Source organism: Brachyistius frenatus, unplaced genomic scaffold (assembly GCF_029030835.1).
Source record: "Brachyistius frenatus isolate BFR_SWC_R1_liver_20210118 unplaced genomic scaffold, ASM2903083v1 Contig_6, whole genome shotgun sequence".
Taxonomy (NCBI): domain Eukaryota; kingdom Metazoa; phylum Chordata; class Actinopteri; family Embiotocidae; genus Brachyistius; species Brachyistius frenatus.
Window position 1 is genome coordinate 8,809,549 of NW_027210605.1, and position 15,525 is coordinate 8,825,073.

The window sequence follows — 15,525 nt, forward strand, 5'->3', positions numbered from 1 at the left end:
CCTCCTTCCCTGTTTTCAGTGCATAATTTGCACTCTTCGTGTTATAGCACAGTGATGTTGGCAGTGGGCAATATGAGGCGGGGATGCCATCCCTACATGTTAGTGTGGATGAATTGATCCTTTATCTGACTGTGGTTTGTCTAAGTTAGATTCTACGGGCCCGACCCCAACCTATGCTCCAATTTTGGCTAACCAGCTCAAAGCAGTGGAGAGGTACTTTTGCCTATTGAAAAATATATATCAAAAAGGCAGTTTACTCAAATTCATTAATCATAAAATTTCCACAGTAGTTTTCTCATTTTCTCTGAAATAACAGAAATGTGACCGAGCAATTTTTCATCTCTCATCTCCTCCTTAAATGCGTTGTCTGTACGTACCATTATTGTTATGCGTGTTTTGTTATTGCTGATTTGGAATTTGTTACAGTAGTTTAGTTTATCTGCACTTAGTATCGATTGGAGCTGATATCAGCAGCAGCCAGGTCAAGTCAAGTATGTTTAGTACTTAACCTAACGCTCTGAGGCAGAGAGCCTACAGCTACTGTAAGCCAGGGAAAAACATCAGTATCAGTCAGTCACCACCTGCACTGCTGAAGCAGGCTAAACTCTGTCACACAGTGCTCGGCTCAGCTTGTATACCCCTTCATTTATAGGACTCGTACTAGTAAGGTAAAAAAGCCGAAAAGGTGAAAGAGTTCCAGCATATGGCTGTTTCTTGGTAGCGGTACATAGAAAAGCACACCAGACACGTATTAAACTTGTAGTTTGTACCAGTATCAGTTCAAAGGATTTGTTCATTCATCTTTGGACAGCACTGTTTGCTATGGTTATTAATGTTGATCTATCATTGGTGATACTTTGTATCTTCTGGGTGTGACAATGTTAGTGTAAACACAATACCTCTGTGAATCCAGTTTCCTTGTTAGTGATTCATTCTTACCAGGGGTAGACGATATAAGTGTAAACTCATGAGATTCACATTACGTAGAAAATACAGCTGCTTTTAGCCATGCCAGATGTGCGTTCACGCACATGTCATACCGTTGTGCTGCCTCACGGTATAGCGTCATTTCATCAACAAGTAGAAATGTTGCCATTATCCTGATATTAATTTTTTTTTCAATCACTTGTCATCGTGAATGATACAATATAATATGGCACACCCCTAATTCTTTCAAGATCTTTGGATAAACCACCGTGTGATACCTCACCTTTTTATGATTTATAATTATTATTGTTGTTCTATTCTGTTTGACAGTTTCTCTGACTGACGGTCATCTCTTTGTCTTCAATCTTTGTTGGAAGAGTGTTAAGCTTGCTGCATAAGGTACTAAGAAACACAGGGTCTGTCTTGGCTGCAATGTCCTTTGTGTAACTCCTACCAAAATAAAGATGTCCTTAGGACAAGTCAACTTAAGCACCTCAGACAACCAAAACAAATTTGTTTTTTTAAAATGTTGTAATCACACGTACCTGGTGATGTCTTCAATGAGCACAGATGGGTCTGGAGGGTAGAACTTGACAGAAAACCCCATAACCCAGGAACCAACTGTGGACAAATCACCAGCAGGTTGTTTTGTGAAGGATGTTCATTAACATACTACATGTGTGTGGGTTTGATAGACTGTGTGCGACTACATTCTGTGTGTGTCTACTGCACTTACCCCGAATTTGCTTTTTAATCTCTTTGGAAGGATCCAACCAATTCTGATAAAGAAAGAAAGAGACAATCCCCTTTGAGACATTTGACCTCAGAAAAAGAATTCATATTCCCATTTTTAAGAGCCCTGTTAAGTACTGTATCTCTCTGACTGCTTTCCCTTTTTAAATCTATTCCCTCGTTGAGAGCCTAATATATTCATGCTACAAGAAACTTGATCAAGGCTTCTATAAACACTGAAAGCATCAATATTGAGGCTTTAAATGCCAGCTGAATCCAGCTCTGTCTGCTTAATGTCACAAGAGCTTTCATGGTGTGCTGTAGACCCTGTGCACTGTTTTTAAAAGGCCATGCTGTCTAATCATATTAAAAAAAAAATGTTAAAGGCCATGTATGCCACTCTCAGGCTGCAAGTGGTAAAGCACGGTTAAAAGGGCAACCGGGGTTTCACTGCTATATAACACCTGGAGAATCAATAGGCTAAAATAGGCTGGTCAGCTGAAAGGCTACTTGACATTCGTTCCCACGCTTTAATTAATTAGGGCGCACGAGATAAGTTTATATATGGAGATACCACACTACAACAGGCTTTCTACTCTAAGTATGAAGTGCACTCACCTCCTTCAACTGTCAGTTCACAAACTATAAAGTCAATAGCATCCTCAAAGTTAGCATATTACCAACGATATAATCCACAAGCTCTCCATATCATCGTTATTGCCTTTAAATAACAATAATCCTTTGCATCCCTTGTATTACAGCTGTCCTTAGTTAAGAGTTGTTCTAGCCATCGCAGGCTGTCTGACTAATCAATGACATATTTAGTCACCAGAAAGGATAATACAGAAGTACTGTTTCAGTTTTAGTATCTCGTGGCCTCGATTTAGTAATTTGTGCGCACGATTCAAATTTTTTTTTTTTTCTCGGACCAATAGAAGGAAAAACGCTAACAGAAAGAGAGAGCTGTGAGTTCCAGAGCAGAACTGGAGTACATTTAAATGTGCAGCAGGGAATTAGCTGATGTAATGAAGAATAAAGCAACTTTTACTGGGTTGAGAGAGAACAAAGATAAACCAGCAACCGGAATTGCTAAAGTCTGCTTAATGCAGGATGTCAAGTCTGTTGTATTTGTTTAAAACAGCTGAAGGAGCATTATTGGTGATAGAGCTATTGTTTTTATATTTTATTTACACGTTTTGTCAAACAAGGAAGGAAAACCTGACTTTGCATTTCATTTTGATCACGATCTGCTTTCATAAAAGTTACATCATGTGGCTTTTACTTACAAATAAACATTTACTATGTTGTATATTGTGCCAATGAAGCTAAAAATACAAAGAAAGGATTTTTTTTTTTTTTTTTTTTTTTTTATCCATATCAGTGTAGTGTGTAAGCTGGAGCAGATTTGGTAAGAAGCATAATATTAATAATATTCATATTCTTAAAATTGCTAAATCCCCGTGTGGATGTCCCAACATCACCCACCCTACAAAGAAACAAATGATCATGTTTGCCATTGAACTCTACAAAGATATTGACAAAAGAACCTAATTTACTCCCACACATTGTTAATGGTTGGTGTTGTATTGAAAAAGGAAATGAAATGTTCCTGACATGTTGTTTAAAGTGCTATTTAATTGCTTGGCAATGAAACCTTGGAGAGGTTAGAACTGCAGTTTGTTCTCAAAGTAAATATTACTTTAAAAAAAACACATAAAAACGTTGAGCTTTAATAAACACCCACTGTAATAAACATTGTGCCCACACATTCATTTGTGTGTCTGTGAAGTCTCTCATAGGCCACTCAGGGCAGTTTCCGCCAGGGATCAAATTGGTGTCCAAGGTTTGGTTAAATTGTCTCAGCATTTGGCTACAGTGACAGAGTTTCAGTTACAGATCTCAGAATGAATAAAAGTGCAAAAATAAATGGACACAAGTAAGATATCCTAATGTTTGTGTGTGTGTGTGTGTGTGTGTGTGTGTGTGTGTGTGTGTGTGTGTGTGTGTGTGTGTGTGTGTGTGTGTGTGTGTGTGTGTGTGTGTGTGTGTGTGTGTGTGTGTGTGTGTGTGTGTGTGTGAGCCTTTGTGTCTGACCTTGGAGTTGTCTGTGTCCTGGAAAGAGAGGCCAAAGTAGTCCCTCTCCAGCAGGTTCAGATGGCCACACACCATGTCCAGCAGGGTCTGGCCCTTGGCAAATTTCTGTCACACACACACACACACACACACACACACACACACACACACACACACACACACACACACACACACACACACACACACACACACACACACACACACACACACACACACACACGTATAAGAACACAGCAAGTGGGAAGGAGAAAAGGTGCATGCTCAGGTTATATGAACCATCACATGCAGCAAAAGGGGGGAAAAGGGGGACAGTTTGCAGAGGTTTGCGTAATAATTCACTTTAATAAAGATGTGGAGGACTTTGGGGGAATCTACTGGCTCGTGCTCGAGTCCTTCACAATACTGCAATGTTCCTGACTTTATTCGGGCAGAGTGCTTTGTTGCATGTCCTACGCTTCTTTCTCTCCTTTATATTTCCTTTCAGCATCCACACTATCATATAGTACAAGCTGGTATAAATGACCGATGTGTGAAAGAGATTTGTAAATCTTTAACGGGATATCAATCATTGCAAAAAGATAAGGTATTAAATAACAAATTGAAAACTGATAGATAATAATGTATTTTATTTAGTTTTGTTTCATAACACAGAAGTCAAAAAGTATCACTGACATGAAAATCCACAGTAACAGTGATTTGCGAGATGCTCCCAGTCTGTCCTCTCCCTGCTGAGTAGGAGCAGCAATTATCTTTATGCCTATATATAAGGGGAGGAATAGCACTTCGCATCAGTGGCGCTTCAACAGACCACACCTATTTTCTATCCAGACCTTCAGGGCTGAAATCAAGGCCTCTGTGGGTTGCACAGACGGCCTTGGCAAAATGCTATTTCCACACACACACACACACACACACACGCACGCACGCACGCACGCACGCACGCACACACACACACACACACACACACACACACACACACACACACACACACACACACACCAGATCCATCTCCTAGGGAAACCTGGCTCCTTTGGCGACAAAGCATCTAAGCAGCTGTTACCATGGAAACAGAAGTAATAGGTCCCTTTTGTATGTGTGCGCGCCCTCTCACTTGCTCCATCTCCGGTTACGATAAGGCCACCACAAACCTTTGTTCATCTCTTGTGAGGAACGCTGGCAGTACAGTCAGCATAAGTTTTTACAAATTTAAGACGGGTAATTAATTAACCATTGCAAAGTAATCCTTCTCTCTCTGCGCCTGCTGCACTGAGGCTGTCAGGAGTGACGCAGTAAGAGTCTAATGTTGATTAACAGACTGTGGGTGCAGTCAGATTTTTGTGGGAGTGGCACATATATTTTACAACAAAATGAAATTGCATCACACATCGTAGGTGGTCCCCCAAGCATGGCGACCAATTCAGGAGCTGTTGATGAGATTTTGTTGTCGCTCCAGTTGGATCCAATCACATTGCTGTAACAAGTTCTGCGGCCTGATTTTGTTAGCAGCCATTTGGTGTAATTCTAGAAATCCATTTTGCTCGTTGCCTCACCCATGCTGAGAAAATGAGGAGAGACAGCATGTGGGTGAATGGCTTAATGGCTGGCCAAGGAGAAGGTAAATATATTGAACTTGGTCACTCTAACTAATGCAATGTGGAATGAAATAGCTGAATTTAGTTTCTAGCCTGGATTTTAACCAGGATAGACCAAATTTTAACAGACGTCTTCAGCGAAAGATCAATAAATCATACCATTCCATTTACTTGCACAAAATTCAATTACAACTTACGCACTGTTTTAACAAATGACCAAAAAAAAAAATGGCCTTTTAACATGTATTGTGGTGCACACCTTGTGCCACCAGAGGTCAGTAATGATATAATCAACTGTCGGAACAGCCAAGCAGACAAAGATAGCTGCCACTCGTGGGATCAAGGATCTACAAAGGAGGCTCATCTAAATACTCTAGATTAGGATTGTTAGAGTCCCATACGTCCCATTTGTAGGGCTGTGTATCATTCAAAAAAAAATTCTATGCCGGTACAGTGTGACCTGGGTTGTTTTTTGTAGCTACAATTAACAATGTCCCCTCAACACCTTTTGTCCAAGTTATCAATAGATTATACAATTTACTGATGTTCCTTAGATGCCTCACATGCTATCTGTAGATCATATCCTTGCCGGTTTGCCTGTGGCCAAGAATTAGTTTGAAATGAGTGAAATAAGGTGTCCTGATGTATGACTTACTCAGTAAATTCAAACAGAGGGTTTTATTTTCATGGCAGGACCACCCAATGAGAGTAAACGTATGGTAAATGCTGTGGCTCCCTGACGCTGATTAGATTCACTCTTGCTTAAATGGAGTTAAATTTCGAAGTCCGAGTTCCCAGCCCTAAAAGTTACTGAATACGTAAACATCTGATTTAACAGTGCAATAGGTTTCAGTTGTAGCCAAGTAATTTGTACCTCTGAAATCAGTGTTGCCCAAGATTGCTCCTCCCACTTTGCTCTCCTACAGTCCTCTGAGTGTTGCATTATGGGTTTTTGTAGCCTTAATCAGTCCCTCCAGGAAATCGCATTCTTGTGATCACATTAATTCAAATTAAATTTTGCAGAATTCCTGAAGGCTTTACAGCACAAAGTAACCCTTTCCAATTAAAACATACTTTACCAACAAACATGTCTCCTCATTCACAGACAGCAAAGCTTTTCAACCCCTCTTCTTGTCATCAAAATAAATGTTACGGCAGTTTACTCGAACAAATGGAAGTGATGGTTTTATTGGAAAAGTGGTCTTAACATGAGAATTAGAAAATGTATTCAATTAATTTGATACACCCCTACAGTTGTAAGGGATTGCACTTTTTTAAATACAGTAGGCCTATGTTTGAATTATGACTTTTTGTAATTGAGCTAATGGTTCTTTAAGTTCAGAAAATGATTTAATAAAAAAGGTGAAAACTAAAATATTTACAGCCTGTTCTGTGATATGCAGTATGCGTATTACTATAGTAAGTATACATGTGATTATTCCTAGGTAAAAATAACAAAATTTTTACACTCTCCTGCAATTTTACCATAAAAAAAATTTGAATTTTGCAAACTGCATTGCATTTTTTTTCTTGTGAAGTGGCTTCAAAATCAAGTAATTTTGATTGTGACATTCACCAAAAAAAAAAAAACAGCAAAATCGCAGAGGAGTTTCAGAAGGTTCATGTAAAGTGACCTGTTGCCAAACAGCCAGGATTGTAAACTAAGTAAATCCCTCTGAAAAAGGTAACTGTTCAAGGCCCTGAGAGGAAAGAGACTGCTACCATATAATATAGGTCAAAAGCATTTAATCCCAGTAGAACATGTATGACACTGTAAGCTACTATATGCCATGTGTGACAGACTTCTCTCTGCTCTCCTCTGATGTATTAAAAACAAAAACAAACTGTTTCAAACGGGACTCAGGAATTCAGACATGTAGACAGACTGTAGATAATCACATCCATGCCTTCTGGTTATCCACTCCCATACGGGATTTCTGGGAAAACCTCACTTGCACACTGTTTGTGCTCGGTTATTGCATTCCACGGTCCCCCTCGACATCTATACCAGGGGTCTTAAAACAGATGAACATTCCTCATAATCTCACGTTAATTATTCTTATCTCTTTAACTACCACCAAAAACTCTTTACCTCTGAACTGGAAAACAAAAGGTTTGTTTACAGCTCAACAATTCTGTTCTTTATTAAACATAAACAAATGTAAAAACTGAATGCACCAAGAAAAATCCAGTCAGACTAATTGGATCAAATGTGGTCTCCAGTCTGGAATATCTTAAAACTACAACGTCTTACACTTAACCATAAATGTCTTCATTACCTTACAACCAACCAACCGCAACCGCCGTAACATAACATAATTGTTCGTTCATAATTGCATTTAATCTCCTCATTCATTATCCTCCACCCTTATTGGACTGCTTAATGGCAGTGATGAAAATCCCTCCAGCGTTTTCAGCCAGGTTACAATTTCATGTTGTGCTCCCTTTTTTCTTTTTCAACTTTTCAGTTTAAGTAAACAATTATCAGAGTCTTGTCCTTCCCACTGGGTTCATTAAGCAGCATTAAAGCCAGGGCACCATATGGTGAGGATATTAAATAAACTCAAATGAAACTGCTAAAGCCTCTCATTGCAGAGTAATTTTATTAATAACTTTAAGGACTAGCAGGTTTGCCATCTTTCAGAGTAACTGAAATTATAAGCTTCCGAAAATGTCATTATATATTTATTGAAATTGAACCTTTTTCACCTGATTTTGGATTTCAGGCGCATAATCAGATTTCAAATTTCCTTCTATGACCAATGTAAACAAGACCAGATTTCCAAAGTGAACTGATTTATCTATGAATTTTTACCTGTGAAGTCCCTGTGCTAGTTTAAAGGATGAAAGAGACAAGCTGTTTGGATGTCGAGCAGTCCAGAACATGGAGACACTGCCCTCAACTCGAGCTCGAGTTCTGGCAAATATACGTTCTGAAGTTGCCTTGAGCAAATCATTGAACACATTTGAACCTGCAGAGGCTCAAGCTCTGTGCACACCGATATCCCCAGAGTTGTGTAGGGATGCCTTGTAGATGACTGCTGTTATAATGGGAAGATATGATACAGAATATACTGTTGGTAAACAGATTTTTTTTTTTTTATCATCCTTTCAGCTTTTTCAAAGGAGACCGAGCTTGGTCTCAATGTCAAGAATCTTTTATTGGGTTTTAACAAGTAAACCACATGATCCCACGAACTTCACATTTATGGAGCTGGTGGTTTTCCCCAAGGAGGCATTTTGAATGTGTGCGGAGCACTTCGGACTGTAGGTTTAAAGCTTTTTTCCTGTGCACATGCACACGCGTATCTCTTTTCCTAGTTTTTCACTGCATGATTGTTGAAAATGCTGTATCCTTCTCTCAGGTAAAACTCTTTGGAGTATTCTTTCTGAATAGTGTGTGGTCTGCGTCAGCCGCTTAGCTCTGAAATATCAGTAGCACAGAATGCATTGACTTCAGTCCCGCAGTCCCCAAACAGCTCTGTCTCTCTAATAAAGTGGAAACTCACGTGCTCATGTGGTTAACCAGCAAAAATGTATGCACCATGGAAATGAACATTTGCCTTTTATAGTTTGGACCTGCAGAGAATATTCTATTGAGCCAAAGTTTAAGTAGTTAAAAGTAGTGGTAGCATGGTCTTCTCAGGATTTTATTTAAAAACCCAGATGTGTCATAAAAGATGCTTTTGAAAAAGCTTGAAGGCAGTGAAATACTATAATAAGGTGTTGGAATTCTTGCTTTTAAGTTCCTCTCCTGGCATTGATTAAACCTCTGAAAACTCATCTCTGCTCATCAAAATTACATATTTATAAGTTTCTTCTGCCTTAAAAAAAAAAATCCCCAAATGTCTTGAAGTGGATTAGATATACCTTGACAGTGATAACTTTTTAAGACTGTCACATCAAAACCAAAATGCTCAGCCATGGCATTGACAGCTTATTTCGTTCATAATATGTCTTCTAGTGTCTAAAAACAACAACACGTGTACATGTTAACAAGGTTAAAATCTTAAATTTCACTGGAGGCTGGCCTTTAACAGTACGGCTCTTGGTTAAGGAATGGACATTATAAATGCACCGAGCTCGGTCGTAAGCCAAACATCAATATTCTGCTTCGCCCTGGTTTTTATCATCGGGCCTCTGTGCGTGGTGAACACTGTGACTGCAATTAAAATAATGATTTCACTGCATTCATCATTCTGTCCCTGCTTCCCTTTTATCCATTGCAAACACACTTTCTTGCACACTACCATTCACACTACAGTGTACAAACAAACAAGCACTGCCAGTATCTACCTCCTCTTCGTCTTTCGCTCCACCTCTTACCTCGCTCCTCATATTTTCCTCCTCCTCTTTCCTTCTCCCATTCTATTTTCTCCCCGGTCAGATATAAGAGCACTCATCTGTCAACTCTATGGATTTTCTGTCCAAGCCCACTGCTTCTGGTGTCACTGCGACGACCTAAAAGAAATGTGTGTGTGTGTGTGTGTGTGTGTGTGTGTGTGTGTGTGTGTGTGTGTGTGTGTGTGTGTGTGTGTGTGTGTGTGTGTGTGTGTGTGTGTGTGTGTGTGTGTGTGTGTGTATGCATGTAACTAAGACAGAGGGAAAGATGAGGGTTGAGATGAAAGAAAATGCGTTTGTGTGTGCGGTGCCTCAGTCAGGACTCCTGACATATTTCCCCACTTGCCGGCTCTTGTAAGTAACATATGTGAGGTCAGGTGGGAGGCAGTAAACCGTAAAAAGGAATATAGTTGACATGAATGAGGCTGAGGGGCCAACAAGCTCATTCCCATCCACATCACACTCGAGCAGCAGCAGCGGCAGCCAAGGGGACTCCACTGCTGGTTTTAAACGGTATTGGAAATCTCCCGCTGGTGTGAAACACCACTCACAAGTCATTGCAGTCAAGGCGCAGATTAATTTTCTGCAGCACTTGATCAAGATAAGCGTGTGGGCTACTGTGAAACTCAAATAAACCGATGGCGGTGGGGATTCACCGAACTACACCCGTCTGTTTACAAACACAAAAGGCTACAGAGTCACGATTTATGGAAGCCTGGGATTGCTCATCAGAGGCTTCCATCCCCCACAATGCAGAGCTTGTCTCACCTCCCTCCACCCGTCAACCTCCTTCTTTGTGAGAGCAGCAACAGAGATGTTTTTCCTGACTCAATAGCACATATTACCAAGGGAGTCTAAATCCCTATGAGGTGTACCGTGCTGTATGCTGAGTCATGGGCTCTTTTCAAATGGAGGAGATATACACTAGCCTCTTAAAATGCTTAAAAAAAATAAATTAAAAAAAATCAACCTCCACAGCAAAATAGGAATTTAAAGTATGTGTGCATTTTAGCGCAGAGAAACAGCCAAAGTGTGTTTTGCCAGCACAGCAAAACAACCTTTGAAATATATTTTTTTTAATTACATATCTGTGCGTTTCCAGAATTGCTAATGGTTGAAACAATTAATATGGATAACTCTTTGAAAAGGAAGCTGTGTGTTTAGCTGTGAGGCTGAAAGCAGCTTTAAAGGAAGCATTCTAGTTTTGCAGTTTTGGCCATCATTTATATTGCCTATAATTTTTTTGTACCCTCCAAATAATTCCTGAATGCAGAGATACGCCTACAACAAAGTCTGATGGAAGAAAAAAATAGGGAGTCAAACAATCAAACAGGTTGAAAACCAGCCCGGAGCCAGGAGAATAAAAAAACTATTGAGGGTAGACTTTCTTACTGACAATAAGCAAGGAGTAAAAACGGACATATTCCAGTACGGCCAGTTCTATTAAAGTCGTGTCTATGTAAAATCATTTTGCTATTATAGTTCCCTGAGGTTTTCTCCAGCTTGTTTTGTATTTTTAACATTATTTCTGCAAGAGATTTTATTTGTGGATCTGTGACTGAAATGTACGAGGAAATATTACGAGATAAAACGAGAAACTATTTCAAACAGAGCAGTCACAGAGCCAAAATATCTACATATACTGTGTGTGAAGCAGATTTTAACTACAGTGCAAAAATGATAAACCACTGGTGGCACTAAATGTCCAGTCTGGTGTCATTACCACCATTAGTGAAAAAGAAGACGCAACAAGATCACATAATTTAATTACAGTAATATAATTTGCTGCCCACAGAGCTGATGTTTTCTTTCATCTCTTTATCTCATCAGTAAGGGGAAGCTTGAGTGAAGTCAAAGTCAGATGCTTTATGTACAATACAAATACGTTTCCATTATTTAGTTTACATTTTGCTGCCCTTTCTTCCCCCAAAATTTCTGGTTCATTATGCACTGATTAAATATGCACATAAAAACAGGTACATGAAAAAGCATTTGAAGAGGGAACCCAAAATGTCAGAAATAATCTCTGATTGCATAAGAGAACAGTGTTTGTACACAACTAGGGCAGGAATTATAGCTTCATTTCCTCTTTCAAATAATTTGAGCAACCCTGTTGGTTTCTTTTAAGCGTATATGATTATTTGACTGCTTATGCCTTGCCTTGTTGGACCTGTTGATGTTCCAGATCTTAGCAAATTATTTGATTGATGTACATATCTATGAAAATAACTCCCACGTTGTGATCATTTTTAGAACACATATTCATAATCAAAGTGTTTTTCTGGGATTGATCAGACATCATCTTCATTTTCTGCCAAGTCTCGCAGATAGTGGGTAGCATACCTCAACTGCTGTGTCATAGTCGGAGCCGTCGAGCAGAGTTACTTTGACTGGGACAGTCTTTGGCCGCTTGCTGCTTTTCTGAGGGGATTTGGAGGCTTTGCTGGGGGTCTTCTCTGAGCTATCGTCCATATCCCCGTGGTCCTCTGGAACCTGAGAGGAAAGAAAATCCTTCCTCTGAGTAAGCGTGCTTGAAACCACTGTACTTTGTCTTTCCTTTGAATATTTGAATTCTCGAGGCATCATGTACTTGTCTTACAAAATTATTTAAATCCCAAATCTTTGATCATAGGCGGTAATCATCAAATGTACAATGTTGTGTGAGCTGCTGCTCTAAGATGTTAAGCTACTGGCACAGGCAGGACGGGCTAGCTGCCTTGCATATCAAGCACAAAGCCGGAAGGCCCCTAAGTGATTGAGAGGCCTGAATAAAATGATGTACAGCTGCTGTGAGTTCCACAGTGCTCCCACCTGATTGGTTCTCCTGGTGTCACCCTCCAGTGCAGTCTTCATTTCCCCAGCCAAAGCCTTCTCTGTTGTCATGGAAATGGATTATAGTCCTGCAACCACACATAAACATATTCAGTCAACATCAAATCGTTTACTGTTTCAAGAAACCAGTGTGAAGTGTTTACCGCTGCTAGAAGTTCAGTCTGCCTATGGTCTCCAGATGGAATTGACTCATGAGATGCAAGCAAAAGAGTTTCCTATCTTCGCACAGTCTACCGAATCTGCACTTAAACTGATATTTGGTGTGATGAATGGACGCCGAACCACTACCTGTGGTGACATCACATCCAATTTCCTTTTCAGCTGGCAGCTATTATGTGCTATCTTTTAATTATGCTGGACCGACATCCATATTGAGTGTCTGTTTCACACTCACGGTCATTGCATTGTGCATCGAGGTTGCCTCAGTCGCACAGCTCACAGCCTCTCGCAGGAGCACTCGGCATGAAGAGCGTTGGCTTCAGGACGCTCTCTTCTCACGCCAGCAAAATAGATAGCACAAATTACATCAGCCAGAGAGCCCTGCAGCACTAGACAAGACACACGGAGATAGTGAATGAGAGGGAGAGGCGACGAGGGGGGAGAGGCCACTGAGAATGTGACAACAGTTTGAGGATGAGACAGGAGGAAGGAAAGGGTAGCACCGAATAACCCCAAGATTACAAAGAGAGAGACGCCAGCGAGAGGAAAGGTGTTAAAAGTGTGAGATGTACAACAATACTGCGACAGTATTCAGGTGAGCGGGCGACAGATGAGGTTTGTCATCTGAAGGTGACCACTGCTATACTCGAGCTGAACTCTTGCATAGTGCTGCTTCTGCGGGTGACATGCAGTCAAATAGCTGATATTCAGATTATGCGTTACAGCTAGGAGAAATGAATTATGCACGTTAAAGCCCCGAGTGAGCGTGTAGCTTTACTATGGAAGGTGAGCAGAGTCAAGGCATTATGTCAACTTTATGCGTCAGCTGAAATTTTCAGATAAAATGGGAACATTTCTGTCGAAATTACAGGCTGTTGAAATTCCTCACTTCAGCCATATTGAAGATTAGATTGTGATGGAGGGAATATAAGTGCAGAGTTTTAAATTGCTGCTTGCTTTTCCCTGTCCGGTAAAAATATATGGTGGTAATTGCTGAATTATTAGCTTCCTCCTTTCCTGAAATGCATTGTTTATCTTCGAATATCCTCACTTTTCAACCCTCACAGAGAAGTTTGTGAGGAAGAAATGCACCCTTTACTGCATAATGTTACAATATCCACTTAAGCTTCAGGAAATGTGTCTGCCCAAGGCGTTTGTAAAGGACTGGAGAGCTATCTACTTGGTTAATGACTCCCAATAATGTATAAAATGTCTGTAAAGCCATATAAAGACTGTGCTTTTCACTTCAAAGCATTGATAGTACACGAGATTTTTAAAATAGTTTATTTGAAGATGAGAAAAAAGGAACATCAAATCCACAAAATGTTTACTTTAACACACATTTGTGAAGATGTTTATAATATAAAACCTACAGCTTGAATATGAAAAATGTTACAAAAAGGCACAAAATAAGGCGTGAGGTTACTGAGAGCTGGGAATTAGTGAGGATGGGACATGGGAAGCGCTGATAAAAACAATAAAGCTTCCAGGGAAAACTTTCATCAGGGAGGAGCAAAACAGAAATATAATTTGGTCTAATAATGGCCAACATAAACCAGGAAAAAAATACGGCAGCATTTTTCCTCAAAGAAGAGGCCCTAATTTAAAAAAATGTCTCACTCCAGCTGTCTGAGGACACTTCTGTGTTTACGATTTTAGAGGCTGCACAGCATGCCTCAGCTTTCATGATAGGTCAGTCTCAAGCTGCATAATGAAGTCGGATCAAAGACTAGTGCAGTCTGGCTCTGTGATGGCTGCAGATGTCACACACTCTGCAGTGTTCTTTGCAACTTTGAAGGGGTTGTTTGATTTATTTAATAAATAATTATGGATGGTATAATTGGTTGGAAATATACTCTCGTAATGACTATTTTATATGCACAGTTAACATTGTGTAGAGGTTTATACATTTTCTAAAACTGATTTGTGTCATATGATTCATGTTTATGTAACAAGATAAGTCAGACATGGGAAGCAGCTAGTTTACATGTACATGTATGTATTATGCTGATTGTTGGCATATAAATGAATAAAATAAAGTAATTGCAGTCCAGAAATGTATGAGACAGTTTCGAAACAGCAATTCAGTCACACAGCTTGTCCACCACCAGAGAGCATTGATGCATTATTAACCAGGCTGCTAGCATTTCTCTATAACCGCTCTCTAAATGGGGTGGCTGTGGCTCAGATAGTAGTTGCTCACTAATCGGAAGGTTGCCGGTTCGATCCCCCGCTCCTCCTGTCGACGTGTGTGAATGTATTCCTGATGGCAAACACCTTGCATGGCAGCTCAGCTTCATTAGTGTGTGAATGGTTGAATGGGAAACAGTGTAAGAGTGCTTTGTGACTTCTAAGATGATAAAGTGCTGTACAAGTTCAGACCATTTAGATGACTTAAAAAAAAAAAGAAAGACATTGTTCTTGCTCCACCTTCAATTCCTCAATATTTACTTGCATTGCCACAACCGTTTGTATTGCTTCATCCCGTTCTACCCCCACCGCCATTGTTCAAACTACACTTGAAAACAAACGCCTGTTTTCAATGTCTTTGCATTGAGACACTCCGACTGGTCGTTTGTTTGTCTGCCCTCCAGAGGGGCTCAGCCAACCTTATTGCAAACAGGGTTTTCAGGACTCTAACCACAGTGAAGACAGAAGCTGTGGGAAATTGGTGGGCAGAGCCAGACTACTAGACTTGTATTGTTGATAAGCTGTAAAGGAGGGGTCACCGATCTTTTTTTCCTTTGAGAGCTACTTTGAAAAAGTGATAACGTCCGAGAGCCACACATGTCGAGTTACATTTATTCACATAGCTAAGCTCCGCCCAAACCAGCTGAATACGCTTATT

General features: G+C 40.1%; 1 protein-coding gene across 1 annotated transcript in view; it reads right to left on the bottom strand.

Moving 5' to 3' along the window:
* LOC138615415 (band 4.1-like protein 1) overlaps positions 1 to 15,525 on the bottom strand; it is a 49,252-nt gene that overhangs the window by 19,959 nt on the left and 13,768 nt on the right. The window contains exons 2-6 of the mRNA XM_069689047.1: positions 12,498 to 12,586; positions 12,030 to 12,179; positions 3,754 to 3,858; positions 1,664 to 1,706; positions 1,473 to 1,548 (exon numbers count right to left, since the gene is read on the bottom strand). Coding sequence (XP_069545148.1) covers positions 1,473 to 1,548; positions 1,664 to 1,706; positions 3,754 to 3,858; positions 12,030 to 12,179; positions 12,498 to 12,569 — 446 coding nt within the window. The 5' untranslated portion in view covers positions 12,570 to 12,586. The remainder of the gene's footprint in view (positions 1 to 1,472; positions 1,549 to 1,663; positions 1,707 to 3,753; positions 3,859 to 12,029; positions 12,180 to 12,497; positions 12,587 to 15,525) is intronic.